At 53.4% G+C, this 14,169-nt stretch overlaps 2 protein-coding genes across 3 annotated transcripts; one reads left to right on the top strand and one right to left on the bottom strand.

Annotated features, from left to right (window-relative positions):
• Positions 1-1,008: 1,008 nt before the first annotated feature.
• RNF14 (ring finger protein 14) lies at positions 1,009-8,386 on the top strand. Its single transcript, XM_021541270.4, has 10 exons — positions 1,009-1,143; positions 1,291-1,388; positions 1,903-2,084; positions 2,589-2,740; positions 3,030-3,557; positions 4,229-4,457; positions 5,056-5,228; positions 5,712-5,842; positions 6,419-6,501; positions 7,196-8,386. The coding sequence occupies exons 3-9, from the start codon at positions 1,931-1,933 to the stop codon at positions 6,480-6,482; spliced, it is 1,431 nt and encodes a 476-aa protein (XP_021396945.3). The 5' UTR covers positions 1,009-1,143; positions 1,291-1,388; positions 1,903-1,930; the 3' UTR covers positions 6,483-6,501; positions 7,196-8,386.
• Positions 8,175-13,938, bottom strand: GNPDA1 (glucosamine-6-phosphate deaminase 1). Of its 2 annotated transcripts, XM_085591618.1 has the most exons (7): positions 13,434-13,938; positions 12,933-13,150; positions 12,758-12,859; positions 11,303-11,485; positions 10,476-10,660; positions 9,729-9,903; positions 8,175-9,379 (listed from the first exon to the last, which is right to left on the bottom strand). In XM_085591618.1, the coding sequence occupies exons 2-7, from the start codon at positions 13,054-13,056 to the stop codon at positions 9,282-9,284; spliced, it is 867 nt and encodes a 288-aa protein (XP_085447744.1). In that variant the 5' UTR covers positions 13,057-13,150; positions 13,434-13,938; the 3' UTR covers positions 8,175-9,281. The 2 variants fall into 2 exon arrangements, with proteins under 2 accessions (XP_085447744.1, XP_021396948.1); XM_021541273.3 differs by having other exon boundaries at positions 12,933-13,937.
• Positions 13,939-14,169: the final 231 nt, after the last annotated feature.

Consider the following 14,169-nt stretch of genomic DNA (forward strand, 5'->3'; position numbering starts at 1 on the left):
CCAGGGGTGTGGGTGGGTGTGTGTAATCTCCGTGCAGTGAGTCGCAACCACGGAATGCGCCGCGTTGGAAGGGGCCCATAGGGCTCAGTGAGTGCTGCCCCCGTGCCCGTTCCGTGCCCGCTCCGTGCCCGCTCCGTGCCCGTCCGTGCCCGTTCCGTGCCCGTTCTGTGCCCGCTCCGTGCCCGCTCCGTGCCCGCTCCGTGCCCGTTCCGTGCCCGTTCCGTGCCCGTTCTGTGCCCGCTCCGTGCCCGTTCCGTGCCCGCTCCGTGCCCGTTCCGTGCCCGTTCTGTGCCCGCTCCGTGCCCGCTCCGTGCCCGTTCCGTGCCCGTTCTGTGCCCGTTCCGTGCCCGTTCGTGCCCGTTCGTGCCCGTTCGCGCCCGTTCGTGCCCGTTCCGTGCCCGTTCGTGCCCGCTCCGTGCCCGCTCCGTGCCCGCTCCGTGCCCGTTCGTGCCCGCTCCGTGCCCTCTCCGTGCCCGTTCGTGCCCGCTCCGTGCCCGCTCCGTGCCCGTCCGTGCCCGTTCCGTGCCCGTTCTGTGCCCGCTCCGTGCCCGCTCCGTGCCCGCTCGTGCCCGCTCCGTGCCCGTTCCATGCCCGTCCGTGCCCGTTCGTGCCCGCTCCGTGCCCGCTCCGTGCCCATTCGTGCCCGCTCCGTGCCCGTTCGTGCCCGCTCCGTGCCCGTTCGTGCCCGCTCCGTGCCCGTTCCATGCCCGTCCGTGCCCGTTCGTGCCCGCTCCGTGCCCGTTCCGTGCCCGTTCGTGCTCGCTTCTTGCCCGTTCGTGCCCGCTCGTGCCCGCTCCGTGCCCGTTCCGTGCCCGTTCGTGCCCGCTCCGTGCCCATCCGTGCCCGCTCCGTGCCCGCTCCGTGCCCGTTCCGTGCCCGTTCCGTGCCCGTTCGTGCCCGTTCGTGCCCAGCACCGCGGCAGGAGCGGCCCCGAGCAGCCCGGGCCGGGCCCTCCCGGCCGCCGGGGGAGCTGCGGGGCCGGCCCGGCGCCTCCTCCGCCCGCCGGCGCTTCCCTTCCCGTCCCTTCCCGTCCCTTCCCGTCCCTTCCCTTCCCTTCCTTTGCGGTCCCCGCCGCCGCTCCGCCAGGGCAGGGCCGGGTCCCCGCCGCTTCCCCGCCCGCTCGGCCCGGCCGCGGCTGCCCCGGTGAGGAGCGGGGCCGGGCTCGCTCCCGGGCCCGGCCCGCGGCTCGGTCGCCGCTGCTGCGGCTGGCAGTGAGCCCCAGCCCCGGCCTGCTGCGGGGCACGGGGCGCCGGGCGGGCTCTAAGCCGTGCTGCTGTTGTTCGTCCGCAGCGCCGTGTCCGTGCCCCGAGGGACGAGCAGCGCCCGGCCCTGGAGGGATGCTCCGGGAGCGGCTCCCCGGCTCTGCCTCCGCGCTGCCCTGACTCGAGGTAACCCAGCAAACTGGCTTTATTTCCCCAAATGGAGAGCGGAGGTGCTCCACGAGTGCGCCTACAAGATGCCTGTGCGGGATTTGAACCTTTTTGTGGTATTTTCAATCACAAATGGAACTGTTCCCCTGTTTCGTTACTGTTACTAATTCGTTTCTCCTGTGTTTTTTTGGGGGATCTGTTTTCTTCCATACATCAGTGAAACGTCCCTGTGTCAGCTGTGCCGGTGACACCTGTCCCTGTGTCACCTGTGCCTGTATCTCCGTATTTCATTATTTCCCTCCTTACAGCTGTCTTTACACAGTTTGCTTTCTGACTTTTCAATATTCTGTTGGGCATTTAAAAAAATTTTATAAAGCTACCAATATTTTTTTTTTAACCTGTAAAATACCTAATTATATTTCAAATTGTTTTAGATTGGTTACTGTGGTTTTTCTAAAGTTTTCTATGCTATAAAATAGCTGCCTCAAATTGATAATTTGAATTGGATGCATTAACTTGGGTGATGTTGCAGAGTGGTGGCAACTCCACAGAAAAGTTAAATGTCTTCAGAGGACAAGGAGGCTCAGGAGGACGAGCTGCTGGCTCTGGCCAGCATCTACGATGAGGATGAGTTTAAGAGAGCAGACTCTGCCCAAGGGGGAGAAACAAGAATTTGCCTGGAGTTGCCTCAAGACTTCAAAATTTTTGTGAGGGGTGAGTTGTGATGTTTTGTGTTATCCCAAGGGAGGCTTTACCAAGCTCAGGTGGTTGTTGGGGAGTGACCTGAGGGAGCAGTGACTGGACAGAGCTGTGGCTCACCCTCTGCTCTGCTTGTTGGGGATTGTGTTTGAGCAGTTTAATCCTCATACACAGAACGTCCTCAGTAAAGTTAGAAATCACAGATGAGTACTAGCACTTCTTCAGAATAATTAAGTTTCTTTATTGGGTTTTTATTCCCCTGAGGATCTGTGTTTCCAGGCTCTGGTTTGTGCAGAATCTGACATTTCACAGTGCTGCTGTTTAACTGCTTTAATCACAGACCTCCAACCCTTGACATTTTACTGCATTGAGAGTTCTGTTATTTAAGGTGGAACAAATAGTTTTAACCCCAGAAATATATCCAATTAACAGACACTGGGTGCTGTCAGAAGCAGTAACAGTTGGTTCATTTTCGTTTTTCTGTTATTTCTCCCACTGCCTTGGTGGGCCCTGGCTCAGGCAGTTCCACAGAGAGCCTCCAGAGCAGTGGATTCGAGTACTCCGTGTGCTTCCTGCCTCCCCTCGTGCTGAATTTCGAGCTCCCACCCGACTACCCATCAACCTCCCCGCCCGTGTTCACCCTCAGTGGGAAATGGCTCTCCCAGGCCCAGGTTTGCAGAGGATTTTTTTACATTTTGACTGCTGAGTAAGTTAATTATTAACAGTTAAGCAAAGTAAAAAAACCAATGACGTTGCTCCTCAGTTGGCTCTTTATCTCTTGCTGGTTTTCATTTGAGTACTATTCTGAAGAAGGAAAACTTGCATCTGCGAGAATGATTTTATTCAGCATGAAAACTGTTGAATCTGAAATCAAAGTTTGCACTAAGGACTGTGTGAGGGGAGGAGCCCAGTGGGGAGGTACAAACTTAATAAAATCAGGAATTCTCTGTTCCTCCCCAGCTCAGCGCTCTTTGCAAGCACTTGGACAACGTGTGGGAGGAGAACCGAGGCTGCGTTGTGCTCTTTGCCTGGATGCAGTTTCTGAAGGAGGAAACGCTGAATTACCTGAATATCTCCTCACCCTACGAGCTGCAAATGTGCCCTCAGGGGAAGGGGCAGGGCCGGACAGGAGTGGGGCCCCCCGAGGCTGGGAAGGACTGTGGGGGTGCCACAGGCTCTGCCACAGCTGAGGAGGAGATGGTGGATGCCAGGGCCGTGCAGGATGTGGAGTCCCTGTCCAGTCTGATCAGGGAGATCTTGGACTTCGACCAGGCGCAGAGGAGGAAGTGCTTTAACAGCAAGATGTACTTGTGCAGTATCTGCTTCTGTGAGAAGCTGGGCAGTGAGTGCATGCACTTCACCGAGTGCAGCCACGTGTACTGCAAGGCCTGCCTGAAGGACTACTTTGAAATCCAGATCAGGGATGGACAGGTGCACTGCCTCAACTGCCCCGAGCCCAAGTGTTCTTCTGTCGCCACTCCAGGCCAGGTAATTCCCATGCACAGGGGCTGGGAGCTCTGGAACCCAGCCCGAGTTCAGGGCCTGGCTGTGGCCCTGCAGCTGGACATTGGCAGTCAGAGTCATTTAGGTCAGAAAAGACCTCCAAGGTCACCAAGTTCAGCCTTTGATCCAGTCCCACCGTGTCACTAAACTGTGTCAGGAAGTGTCACTTCCTTGGACACCCCAGGGTTGGGGATCCAAACCTCCCTGGGCAGTTCCAATCCCTGACCCCCCTTTCCATGGGGAAATTCCTGCTGATGTCCACCCTGAGCCTCCCCTGTCCCAGCCTGAGGCCGTTCCCTCTCCTCCTGTCCCTGTTCCCTGGAAGCAGATCCCTGACCCCCTGTGACCTTTTGGAGAATCTAAAGTGGATCCATCCATCTCTTGGTACCTTTTCAGTGACTTGCTGTTTGTTGCTGCAGCAGGCTCAGAATTACAGATGCAAGGAATCAGGGAATCCCAGCCTGGTTTGGGTTGGAAGGGACCACAAAGCTCATCCAGTGCCACGGGCAGGGACACCCTCCACTGTGCCAGGCTGCTCCACGTGCTGTCAGCCTGGCCTTGGGCACTGCCAGGGATGCAGGGATGCTGTGGGCAGCTGTGCCAGGCCTGGGTGCGTGTGGGTGAAGCTGTGTCGCCTGCCTGGGCTGTGTTGGCAGGTGAAGGAGCTGGTTGGGGAGGAGCTGTTTGCCCGCTACGACCGCCTGCTGCTGCAGTCCAGCCTGGACCTGATGGCCGACGTGGTTTATTGCCCCCGGCCTGGCTGCCAGACCCCCGTCATGCAGGAGCCCGGCTGCACCATGGGCATCTGCTCCTGCTGCAACTACGCCTTCTGCACCCTCTGCAAGATGACTTACCATGGCGTGTCCCCCTGCAAGGTCACTGCAGGTGAGTCCCCTCCCCTGGGCTCCACGGTCACGCCCGCACACAGCTCAATCTTGGGTGGAAAAATCCAAAGCTGGGTGAGGGAGCTCCTGGCCCTGAGCTTTCTGAAAGGTGCTCTCATTTGGAGGAGGGCTGTTGCTGGCAATTAAATATTCCTTTGGTGAGACTCCTCAGCTCAGGAGCTCCCTAAACTGCTGGTTGTCAAGTGCTGAGAGGCCGTAGCAGGGGAAGAATTCCTTTATATTTTTATTTGTATTGTCATAGAGTTAATTCTGGAATCAGGTGGAGCCTTCTCTGTCTGGCCTTAAAATGCTGTGACAGAATTTCATTAAATATATAGTCAGAAAAAAAAATCCATTTTCAGTTTATTTTACATTGTTCTAATTCCATCAGCAGATCTCTTTTATAATAAACAGTGTAAAACTGCTGAATTTTGATACAGAGTGGTTTTAATATTATCAACTTATATATTTTAATAGTTTTCTTGCTTTTTAATTAATGACATTATTGTTTTTTGAGAATATTTGTGCTGCAATTAGCTGGACTTCTATATCTAATATCTTACAAAAGCTGTCTGGTTTGGTTTGATTTTGCCTCCCAGAGAAATTAATGGAGCTGAGGAACGAATATTTAGAAGCAGATGAGGCAAATAAAAGATTTTTGGAACAACGCTATGGCAAGAGAGTGATTCAGAAAGCCCTGGAGGAGATGGAGAGTAAGGAATGGCTGGAAAAGAACTCCAAGTCTTGTCCTTGCTGTGGGACCCACATTGAGGTGAGTGAGGAGGGGAAGGCTGGGGAATCATGGAGCAGAAAATAACCCACAAGGAAGCAGTTCTGGGTGTGTTGGAGTCTCTGGGGAGAGGAAATCTCTAGGAAATACTAAGAGAGCTTCCCATTTCTGTGTGGCATGGAAAAGGAGGTGAGGTGGGTCCAAGGACTGGAGTACAAACAATGACAGGCTCCCACACTAAACAGATCCAGGCTGACTCTGGATCTGTATGAATCCTTTTGTTTTCCTGGTGTTTCAGGTTACCCCTGGCTCACACTAGAGCCAGGAAATCAATCCAGCTTCAGAAAAAGACTTATTTCCAGTATTTTTAGTATTTTAACCAATTTCCAGTGCTGGGATCCCAGTGTGTGGTGGAGCCAGGGAGGGGAATGTGCTCACTGTTCTGGTTCTGGGGGCTGCTGGCAGAGAGGGACAGGCCTGCCACAGTGGGTCCCTTATCACCATTTCTTGATTTTTTTCCCCCAGAAACTGGATGGCTGTAACAAGATGACCTGCACAGGGTGCATGCAGTATTTCTGCTGGCTCTGCATGGGCTCCCTGTCCCGGGCCAACCCCTACCGGCACTTCAACGACCCCTCCTCCCCCTGCTTCAACAGGTGGGTGCTTCAGGGACCCCCCCACTGCTGGAACACCCATTTGCTGCTTTTCCTCACAGTCTCTCCCAGATTCTTACCTGACATTTGTAGCCACAGTTTAAGACACAGTTTCTCCTCTCAAATATTTGCACTAACAGTAAAAATCAGGAGTGGTTCAGGATATGGTTTTGCTTTTGAAGGACTTTGGGTTTAAAATTCTGGAGGAGTCCTCTGAGCCTATTCCTGGTTTTTTTGGTCAGGTCATGACCTCACCCTTTCTGTGCTGCCACAGCCTGCAGGGAAGTGCTTCCCTGCCAGTGCTCAGGAGCAGCTCGAGGATTTGGGGAAGAGCTGCTTCAAGGAGCTGCAGATTTGCCTGACATTCCCTTGGGGATGTGGGACAGGAGACAGGCAGGTGACAGCAGAGGGACAATGCCAGCCTCTCTTGTCCCTTCCACAGGGCACAGATGGTGGTTTGTGATACTGAAAAAGCCAAGGGAACTTGCTGTACTTGTTTTTGCATTTAGGGTGATGCTTTTTTAACGTATTTTACTTTTTTTTACACCCTGATAACAACACTGCTTTTCTGTCTTGCAGATTGTTTCAAGCCATGCACATTGATGATAGGGAGTTCTGGGAAGTGGAAGATGATGATCAGTAGCTTCCTCCAGCACCAAAAGGTGAACAAACCAGAGACAGATGCTTTTTGTGTCCTCTGTTTGCTTTTCACTTCCATTGTGTGACAGAAGAGTGGTAACTGCACTGCAGGACACTCACACCTCAGAGCCTGTTGCCAAAACCAAAGGAGACCTTTTCCCCATCCTGGGATCAGGATCATCATGGAACGCCCAAACAAACATGTCCATTATTAAAGTCAGAAATTGGAAATCCATTGAAAAAAATATATAAAAAGGTGCCCCTTTTTTTAAAAGCCAACAGACAAAATTGAAGCCTCAAATCCTGGAAGTATTTTGGGGGTTTCCTTCAGGGAGACTCACCCTTGGATCCTGAATATTGTGGGGTTTGGGGTGGTTTGGTGGAGCTGCAGTGCTCTCTCTGGAGCTGCTTGCACTGGGGGAATTTTCTGATACAATACAGACAATTTCTTCTGTATTCAGCAACAAAGTTTGTTGCTTCTGAGTTTCCTGATGTGCTTCTCTGAAAAGCAGCTCCTGGCTCTGTCACTGGTACTTTCTAATGACATTAAAGCTGATTATCCCCAACCCCTCTCGTTGGCTGCTGTGCCTGAGCCTTTGCATCCCTGAGAGTTTGGGCAGCAAATGACCAACAGGCATTTCCAGGGATTTCTGTGAGGTTGGTGACTCCCTGTGTTGCTGTTGGATTCCCTCACCTTGCCTGTCCTTGTTTTGGCAGGGATGAGGATGTGACCAGTGAGGGTACAAAGTATCAGGAAGAGATGAACTTGAATTCTTCAAGATACTGACAATTACCTGTTGTTCTCAGTTGATGAAGTATTTATTTTTAATTAACTCTTCCTATAAGAAATTTGATGGTTGATACTTTTGCTTCTGGACTAGATCCTTTCTTTCCACTGGTTTTGCACTTTAAATTATTTCAGTAACAAAATTGTTTCCCCTAAAGTCTCAGCAAGTGGTTTTGAGTATGAATGTGATTACTGGAGGCAAACACTGATTTTTTTTACAAGTTTTTCCACTTGCAGAACAGTCTAAAAGGTTATTTGGAAAATAAAGCTGCATGTGCTGTGTTCAAGAGCAGTAAGGCCTGGATGGAAAGCTCTGGAGCTGAGACTCCTCAGGAACTGCGTGTGATCACAGCTCACTCAGCTCTGACTGAGACTTAATAAATTTATCCTGGGATGTGTGGCCAAAACAAGTGGTGCTTCAGTTCCCTGTGCAGAGGAGGAGTCTGCACTGTTGGAACTGGCACCGAGATTAAAGAGATGGAAGGAAAAGGAAATCTCACCTCAGCTGAATCTCTAGGTCAGTGTGTAGGTGAAGTGTATGTTGTGGATGGTTTGTTTTTCCTGCACTAAATTCAAGTCACTAAGTTCACCTTAGGATGGTAAATGCAGTGTCCCTGTTTGTCTTCCTTCTGGCATGGATTTGGCAGCACAGGTGTGCCCAGGTGCTCCTGGGAGTGGGACAGCCCAGAGCTCCCACCTGGAGCTGGCAGGGCTGTGCTCTGCTGGTGGGATTTAATGTGTTCAGAGTGCCTTCCCACCCCGAGGGCCCTGCCTTGCCCTCCGAGGAAAACCTGCCAGCAAGCACTGGGCAAGGAAGGGGAGCAGCAGGAGCTCTTCCCACCACACTGCCTCCAGGACTGCTTTGCTACCACGAGCACACTGAGACCAAGCACCAGATACAGCCAAATGTCACCATTTTAAAAAACTAAAGACATTTAGTGAACAAAGTTACATTACAGATCAACAACTTACAAAACTTCTGTATAAAGAAAATAAAGTTTGCCCAGTTTTCTTGCCCCTTATGTGAGAGCACTGGACAGAAATCGCATTTCCGAATTGGTGGGGTCTTGGCTGTTGTCCACCTGTGTGGGGTGTCTGTAATTAAACAGAGGCTGACAGAGTGTTAAACAGAGTGTTTCCTTTGGGGCTGGTTTGGCATTTCCTCAGAGAAATGGAAATTTCTGGAGAGCACCAGGCACAGCAAATCATAGCTGGGCCTGAACATGAACAAGGGCTTTGTGTGTGACACCAGTGACATCCTCAGGTGCCCGAGCTGCACCCTGGACCCTGTGTGGGGGATGCTGCTGGAGGTCTCAAGTCCAACAGTGGCTCAAAGCAGGGCTCAGCCAGGGCTTTATCCAGTCAGTTCTTGGCAGTCTCCTAAGGAGAGAGCCTGCACAGCCATGGGGATCCTGTCCCACTGCTTTTCTGTTCCCACAGTGGGGTTTTATCCTGTCCAGCGCGAGCATCCTGTCTCCACTCCCACCCCACTGTCCCTTCTCTTCTTCCCCCTGGCTCCATCTTCCTGCTGCCTTCTCCTGGCTGTGGGTGCTGCTCTGAGCTTTCCCTTCTCCAGCTGGACAATCCTCTTTTCCAGGATTCTAATATAAGAGTGTTTCATGGAGGAGGCAGGAATAACAGATACTTGTCCTAATTGCAAGGAGTACACCCCAGAGTTATCACCCACTTGTTTCTGAAACATTGTGCTTTCATTTATCCTCACATTTCAGTTCTGCAGCCTTCAGTCTGTGATTACAGTCAGTTCACAGATCAAACAATTCATTCTTCATTTCCTTCAGAGAATGAGTTGGTGGCAAAAGTTTGTGGAACACAGAACACTGGATCCCATCCTCCTTTGGTTAATTAAGGCAGGTGTTTGGCATCTGTCTCTTCAATGGAGAGAGGGAACCATATGATCATTCTGCTAATTTAAGAACAAATACGAGATCAGTTTCTGCAGCAATTCCCTTTTGTCCCAGCTGTTCTCAGCAGCTGGTTCAGGACTGCCCCAGCACATTAATCACTGTATGGCTTCTTGGGCTGGCTCCTCTCTGCTCCCATCTCCTTCATGCTGTACAAGGGCTCCACGAGCTTGTTGTGAACCAGCATCAAACCTGATGGAGAGAGTCAAAAGGTAATTTTAGTAGACTAATAAAGGAAAATTCTCCTTCATTGGATACTAATGGAATTAGACATCACTGTTGTCCTTGTGCCTTTGCTTCCACACCAAGCATTAAGCAATTACCTTCACAGGTACTACTGTGGTATATTTAAGGAATATACCTTAAATACAAGGAATAACTCCTTTGGGAGTTAGTAAGGAATTATTAGGGAAGAATTACTAAGGAGTTATTAAGGAATAACTCCTTTGGGAGTTACTTATACAGCAACACTTCTGCAAAGCATGGCTCGTGGCTCCTAAAAATGCAACAGAAGAGCTGCCTGGCCTGGTCAAACACTCACCTTTGAAGTATTTCACCGTTTTGACTTTGAGCTCCAGCGTGGCGTCCTCGTCGCACACGAACACGGTGTTGGGGTGCTGCTGGAAGGCCGACACCGTCCACATGTGGTTGACACCGTCCTCGATGGCTTTGTACAGAGCAAAGGCTTTGTGGGCTCCCGTGATCAGGATCATCACCTGCACCCCCAGACACACAGAGGGGCAGTCAGGGCCTGGCCGGGGTCAGGGGAGCCCAGCCATGCCCTGCCAAGCTGAGAATGGGGACACCCCTGTCACCCTCCCCACAGCCACTTCTCTGTGCTGCTGCTGCTGCTCTGGCTGCTTCAGCTCTCAGTGACATCACAGCCTGCTGCGTCACTGCAATGATCCTTCGGGCACCTGCACACTGACATTTAACAAGTGTAGATCAAGAATAGATTCCAGTAAAAGTGGTCCCACAGTTTTCATGGCCTGCTGGTGTGACATCAACTCAAGCAGTTACTCTCCAGGTAAGATTCCTAACCAAAGACACTCGCCCAAACCTCCCCGGCTCCCTGGGGGGAACAGCTGCTGCAGGGTTACACAAACACAAGTGCCAGCAGAGACACGGAGCAAGAGCCTCTCCATGGTGTTGCAGGATGCCAGAGGACAGGAGGATCAGGCATTCTGTGGCAGAACACCCTACACCAGAGGACACGTGGCTGCTCCATGACAGGATAACCTTTGGCTGCTCCAGAGGAACTGCAGGAAGCCTCTTCTTATTTCCTCACCTCTCTGGCATCCATGACAGTGCCTACTCCAACTGTCAAAGCCATGGTGGGCACTTTGGAGAGGTCACCATCAAAGAACCTGGCATTGGCCAGTATGGTGTCCATGGCCAAGGTCTTCACTCGTGTCCTGGACACCAGACTGGATCCCGGCTCGTTGAAGGCGATGTGACCGTCGGGGCCGATACCTGGACAGGGACAGCGTCAGCAGAGGCTCAGCTGAGCCAGCAGAGCCAGCAGCTCTCCCAGGAGAAGCACAGGCAGTGCTCCTGGGATCACAGAGCTCAGAAAAACCCCTGCAGTTCCTCTGCTCCAGCTCAGATTTGTGTCTGCTAGGAACAACATCAAGAGCCCCCTCAGGAGCCACCAGACAGTGCCCTGATTGCACTGGCACAACGACAAAGCAAAGCAGGTGGCAGAACCTTATGGCAAACTGGGAAGAGCTTGTGTGGGAAAAGCTTCCCAAAATGTCTTCCCAAAAATGGGAAGAGCTTGTGTGGGAAAAGCTACTCCCAGCAGTTTCCTGTTGCCACTGACAATTGATAAATACCTCCTATTTGTACAGTTCCAGCCCTTCCCATTTCTCCTGCTAACACTTCCTGAACAATTCACTGCCTGCACTGAAAGCCCTAAAGCTGGGAGTGTAGGCAGGGAGACAAGGTCCCCAGTGTCCTGCTGCCAGGACACTGCAGTGCCCAGGGCCAGGGACTGTGGGGTGGATTTCACTGCAAATGCACTGAAAGTGAATAATCCTGGCAATAAATGAGAGCTGGGGAGGACAGGCACAGCTCTGGGACAGGTTTTAGAGGCCGCTGCTCTCGGGTTCTCACCTCCAACAAAGAGCTCGATGCCTCCAGCTGCTTTGATTTTCTCCTCAAATGCATCACACTCAGCCTGGAGATCAGGGGCATTTCCATCCAAGATGTGGACGTTTTCTGGTGAGATGTCGATGTGCTTGAAGAAGTTATTCCACATGAAGGAATGGTAACTTTCTGGGTGATCCCTTGGGAGGCCTGGTAACAGAACACGCAGGACTGAGGCCAACTGGAACAGCATCACCCATAACAAAGCACTTCCACACCTCTGCAGTGGCTTTGGTGACAGAGCAGTGCTCTCTCTGTCCTTTGTCACACCCTCAGCTTTCAGAGCTGTTTTTATTTCCCTAAATACCAGAATTAATCTCAGCTCCTGTAAGACACATGCCCATATTAATATACAACAGATGTTCAAAAAGCAGGTGTATGCTGTGCCTCCTCTGCCAGTACCTTTTCAGCCCTTTTCCCATTTCATATTAGTAAGAATTACTAAAAAACTGTACAGAAGCCTGGGAAATAATAATTACTGTATAATTATTGCATATTTACCCCCCCTTGAATGCTGTAAACCCACACTGGACTGCTTATTGGGATACCCACTAATTCTGCTGGATTGGAATCATTCACAGAAAAAAACCCTCTTTGACCAGGATAAAATTAACATTAGCAAATATTTAGCTTGTATGTTTTTCACCTTTGGATCTATTTCTTCTGAGGAGACTGTTTCACCATGACTGCAGAGATGGCATGACTTTGCTATCTCAGCAGGAGATACCAGAGGGCTCTCAGGGAACACAGTGGTCGTTGTAAGGGACCTTTATAATCCCAGAGCAAAGGTGCTGAGCCTGCAGTGATAAGCTGTTCCTTGCCTGGTCAGTCCCTGAGTGCAGCTAACACACAGCAGTGTCTGTGATGGTGTGTGCAATACTGGGCAACACCCAGCATCCAGTTTTGTCCATACGTTTTCAAACCTATGGAAAAATTTCACATTTCTTCCCTAGGTTTTCAAATTGTCCCCCTTTGCTAATTCCCTGGAGGTGTTTAAGGACAGACTGGATGTGTTTAAAAAAAGACTGGACATGGCACTTGATGCTATAGTCTAGCTGAGGTGTTGGGGCACAGGTTGGACTTGATGATCTTAAAGATCTCTTCCAACCTCATGATTCTGTGACTCTGTGGCACTCAGAGCCATGGTTCAGCTGACACCGGGGTGGGGTCACAGGCTGGACCCGGTGATCTCAGAGCTCTTTTCCATCCTAACTGATGCTGTGACTCTGTGAAACGTTGGTGCTGTGACTCTGTGAAACTTTGATGCTGTAACTGTGAAATGTTGGTGCTGTAACTCTGTGAAACGTTGTCCATCTTACCTGGACAGGCGGATTTCGGGCATCGCCAGGCTCTGCCGGGATAAATGCCCAGCAGCTCCCGGGCAGGGACAAAGGTGACAGGACAAGTGGCTGCGGCACTCACCCACGTACTCGTCCATGTTGAAGGTCTTCACGTACTTGAAGGAGAGGTCCCCGTTGCGGTAATACTCCACCAGCTTGCTGTAGCAGCCCAGGGGAGTGCTGCCTGCGGGGAGCGGCCGCCTGAGCCGGGGCAGGGCCCGCGCTCGGCCCCGGCCCGGCCGCCCCCCGGCACCCACCTGTGGGCAGCCCCAGCGTGAAGAAGCGCCCGGGGCCGGGCCCGAACTGCACGATGCGGTTGCGGATGTACTTGGCCGCCCACTCGCTGGCCTGCGAGTAATTCTCCAGGATGATGAGCTTCATGCTGGAGCAGCCCGGGGTCGCCTTGGCTGGAGACCGCCGCTGACTCTCGGATCGCTTTCACCGGGGATCGCCGCTGACTCCGGGATCGCCTTCACTGGGATCGCCGCTGCCTTCACCGGGGATCGCCTTCACCGGGGATCGCCGCTGCCTCCGGGATCGCTTTCACCGGGGATCGCCGCTGCCTCCGGGATCGCTTTCACCGGGGATCGCCGCTGCCTCCGGGATCGCTTTCACCGGGGATCGCCGCTGACTCCGGGATCGCCTTCACCGGGGATCGCCGCTGCCTTCACCGGGGATCGCTTTCACCGGGATCGTCGCTGCCTCCGGGATCGCTTTCACCGGGGATCGCCGCTGCCTTCACCGGGGATCACCTTCACCGGGGATCGCCGCTGCCTTCACCGGGGATCGCCTTCACCGGGGATCGCCGCTGCCTTCACCGGGGATCGCTTTCACCGGGATCGTCGCTGCCTCCGGGATCGCTTTCACCGGGGATCGCCGCTGCCTTCACCGGGGATCTCCGCTGCCTTCACCGGGGATCTCCGCTGCCTTCACCGGGGATCGCCTTCACCGGGGATCTCCGCTGCCTCCGGGATCGCCTTCACCGGGGATCGCCGCTGCCTTCACCGGGATCGCCGCTGCCTTCACCGGGGATCGCCGCTGCCTCCGGGATCGCTTTCACCGGGGATCGCCGCTGCCTTCGCCGGGGATCGGCTTCACCGGGACCGCTGCTGCCTCTCGGATCACCTTCACCGGGGATCGCCTTCACTGGGATCGCCGCTGCCTCCGGGATCGCCGCTGCCTCCCGGGCCGCCTTCACCGGGGCCCGCCGCCGCCTCCCGGCCCGCCCCTGCCCGTAAGCTCCGCTTCCTCCCGGCTCTTCCTGCCCGGGATCGCTTCCGCGGCCGCCCGCTGGGCGGGAGGAGCGGGGCAGGGCCGAGCCGGGCCCCGGCGGTGCCGGGCGGTGCTCGGGGGGCAGCGGTGCTCCCTCCCGGTGCGCCGAAACGGCCGGCCGTGTCCCGGTGTGCTCTGCCGGAGTGCCGCCGTCGCAGCACGGAGCCGCCCGACTCTGTCGTTCGGCTTCTCAGCCCTGAAGGGAATCTCCCAGCCGTGTTC

The sequence above is a fragment of the Lonchura striata genome, chromosome 13 (genome assembly GCF_050655825.1).
Source record: "Lonchura striata isolate lonStrDom1 chromosome 13, ASM5065582v1, whole genome shotgun sequence".
Classification (NCBI taxonomy): Eukaryota; Metazoa; Chordata; class Aves; order Passeriformes; family Estrildidae; genus Lonchura; species Lonchura striata.

Coding starts and splice junctions, on each gene's coding strand:
- RNF14 (XM_021541270.4), top strand. CDS start 1,931: ATGTCTTCAGAGGACAAGGAGGCTCAGGAGGACGAGCTGCTGGCTCTG. Junction 2,741..3,029: donor AATGGCTCTCCCAGGCCCAG/GTTTGCAGAGGA, acceptor GTTCCTCCCCAG/CTCAGCGCTCTTTGCAAGCA. Junction 3,558..4,228: donor CTGTCGCCACTCCAGGCCAG/GTAATTCCCATG, acceptor CTGTGTTGGCAG/GTGAAGGAGCTGGTTGGGGA.
- GNPDA1 (XM_085591618.1), bottom strand. CDS start 13,056: ATGAAGCTCATCATCCTGGAGAATTACTCGCAGGCCAGCGAGTGGGCG. Junction 12,860..12,932: donor CACGCTGGGGCTGCCCACAG/GTGGGTGCCGGG, acceptor CGCTCCCCGCAG/GCAGCACTCCCCTGGGCTGC. Junction 10,661..11,302: donor CATCGAGCTCTTTGTTGGAG/GTGAGAACCCGA, acceptor GTCCCTGTCCAG/GTATCGGCCCCGACGGTCAC.